Consider the following 841-nt stretch of genomic DNA (forward strand, 5'->3'; position numbering starts at 1 on the left):
CGTGTTGCTGCGTGGCAGACGGCCGGCGCCGAGTGGCTGTTGTTGGCGGCCTTAGTGGCGCTCTGAGCCGCCGGCGCGTCGGCGGCTGAGAGCTCGTCTTTCCCGCCCGACGCAGAGACCCTGGACACGTTCTGAAAGGACGTGGGAAACGGACCTCGGATCCTGGGCCGACTGTAGAGCGGGATGAGCATCTCGGGCTCGGAGGGCGGGTCGACCGGTGCCTCCCGGTTCGGGTCCAGCTGCTCCAGCAGCACCGCCGCCACGTTGCGGCCCACGTCTCGGGAGCTGAAGTTGGCGTGCGACCATTCGTCTGCGTAGTAGCTGCAGGAGAACCTGGTGAGCGGGCCGGCGCCGTAGATGGAGGCGTCGCTTGTCAGGAAGCGGCTGTTAATCACAAGGCGGCCATCGAAGGGCAGGAAGCAGCCACTGATGCTGTGGAAGCAGTCATAGTCCACTCCCTCACTGGACAGGTTGAGGAACACCTGCAGCAGGACGAGAAGAGCATCTTGAAGAAGAAAATATCTCTAATCCTTTCATTCAGATAATTCTGGATTCTAGTTCATGAAAACACAAAATTCACCTAAAGTTTAAGTCTTACACCAGAAAGATGTAAGATTTAACAGCAGCTAAAGCTGCTAACACCCTGAGCTAACAGCTGCTTTCACCCTGAGCTAAAGCTGCTAACACCCTGAGCTAAAGCTGCTAACACCCTGAGCTAAAGCTGCTAACACCCTGAGCTAACAGCTGCTAACACTCTGAAACTTGAACAGAACCTTCAGAGGGTCCGGCTCAGCGTTTAAGCTAGTTCTGAAAAGCAAGAACCGGTCCAGAACCGGTCCAG

At 56.4% G+C, this 841-nt stretch overlaps 1 protein-coding gene across 2 annotated transcripts in view; it reads right to left on the reverse strand.

Moving 5' to 3' along the window:
* The window catches only part of cfap61 (cilia and flagella associated protein 61), a 29,601-nt gene that overhangs the window by 7,663 nt on the left and 21,097 nt on the right, over positions 1-841 (reverse strand). For both annotated transcript variants that reach the window (XM_015039524.1, XM_015039525.1), the window contains one exon: positions 155-482. In XM_015039524.1, the coding sequence (XP_014895010.1) occupies positions 155-482 (328 nt within the window). The remainder of the gene's footprint in view (positions 1-154; positions 483-841) is intronic.

Source organism: Poecilia latipinna, unplaced genomic scaffold (assembly GCF_001443285.1).
Source record: "Poecilia latipinna isolate Pla-1442-1.1 unplaced genomic scaffold, P_latipinna-1.0 Scaffold475, whole genome shotgun sequence".
NCBI lineage: Eukaryota > Metazoa > Chordata > Actinopteri > Cyprinodontiformes > Poeciliidae > Poecilia > Poecilia latipinna.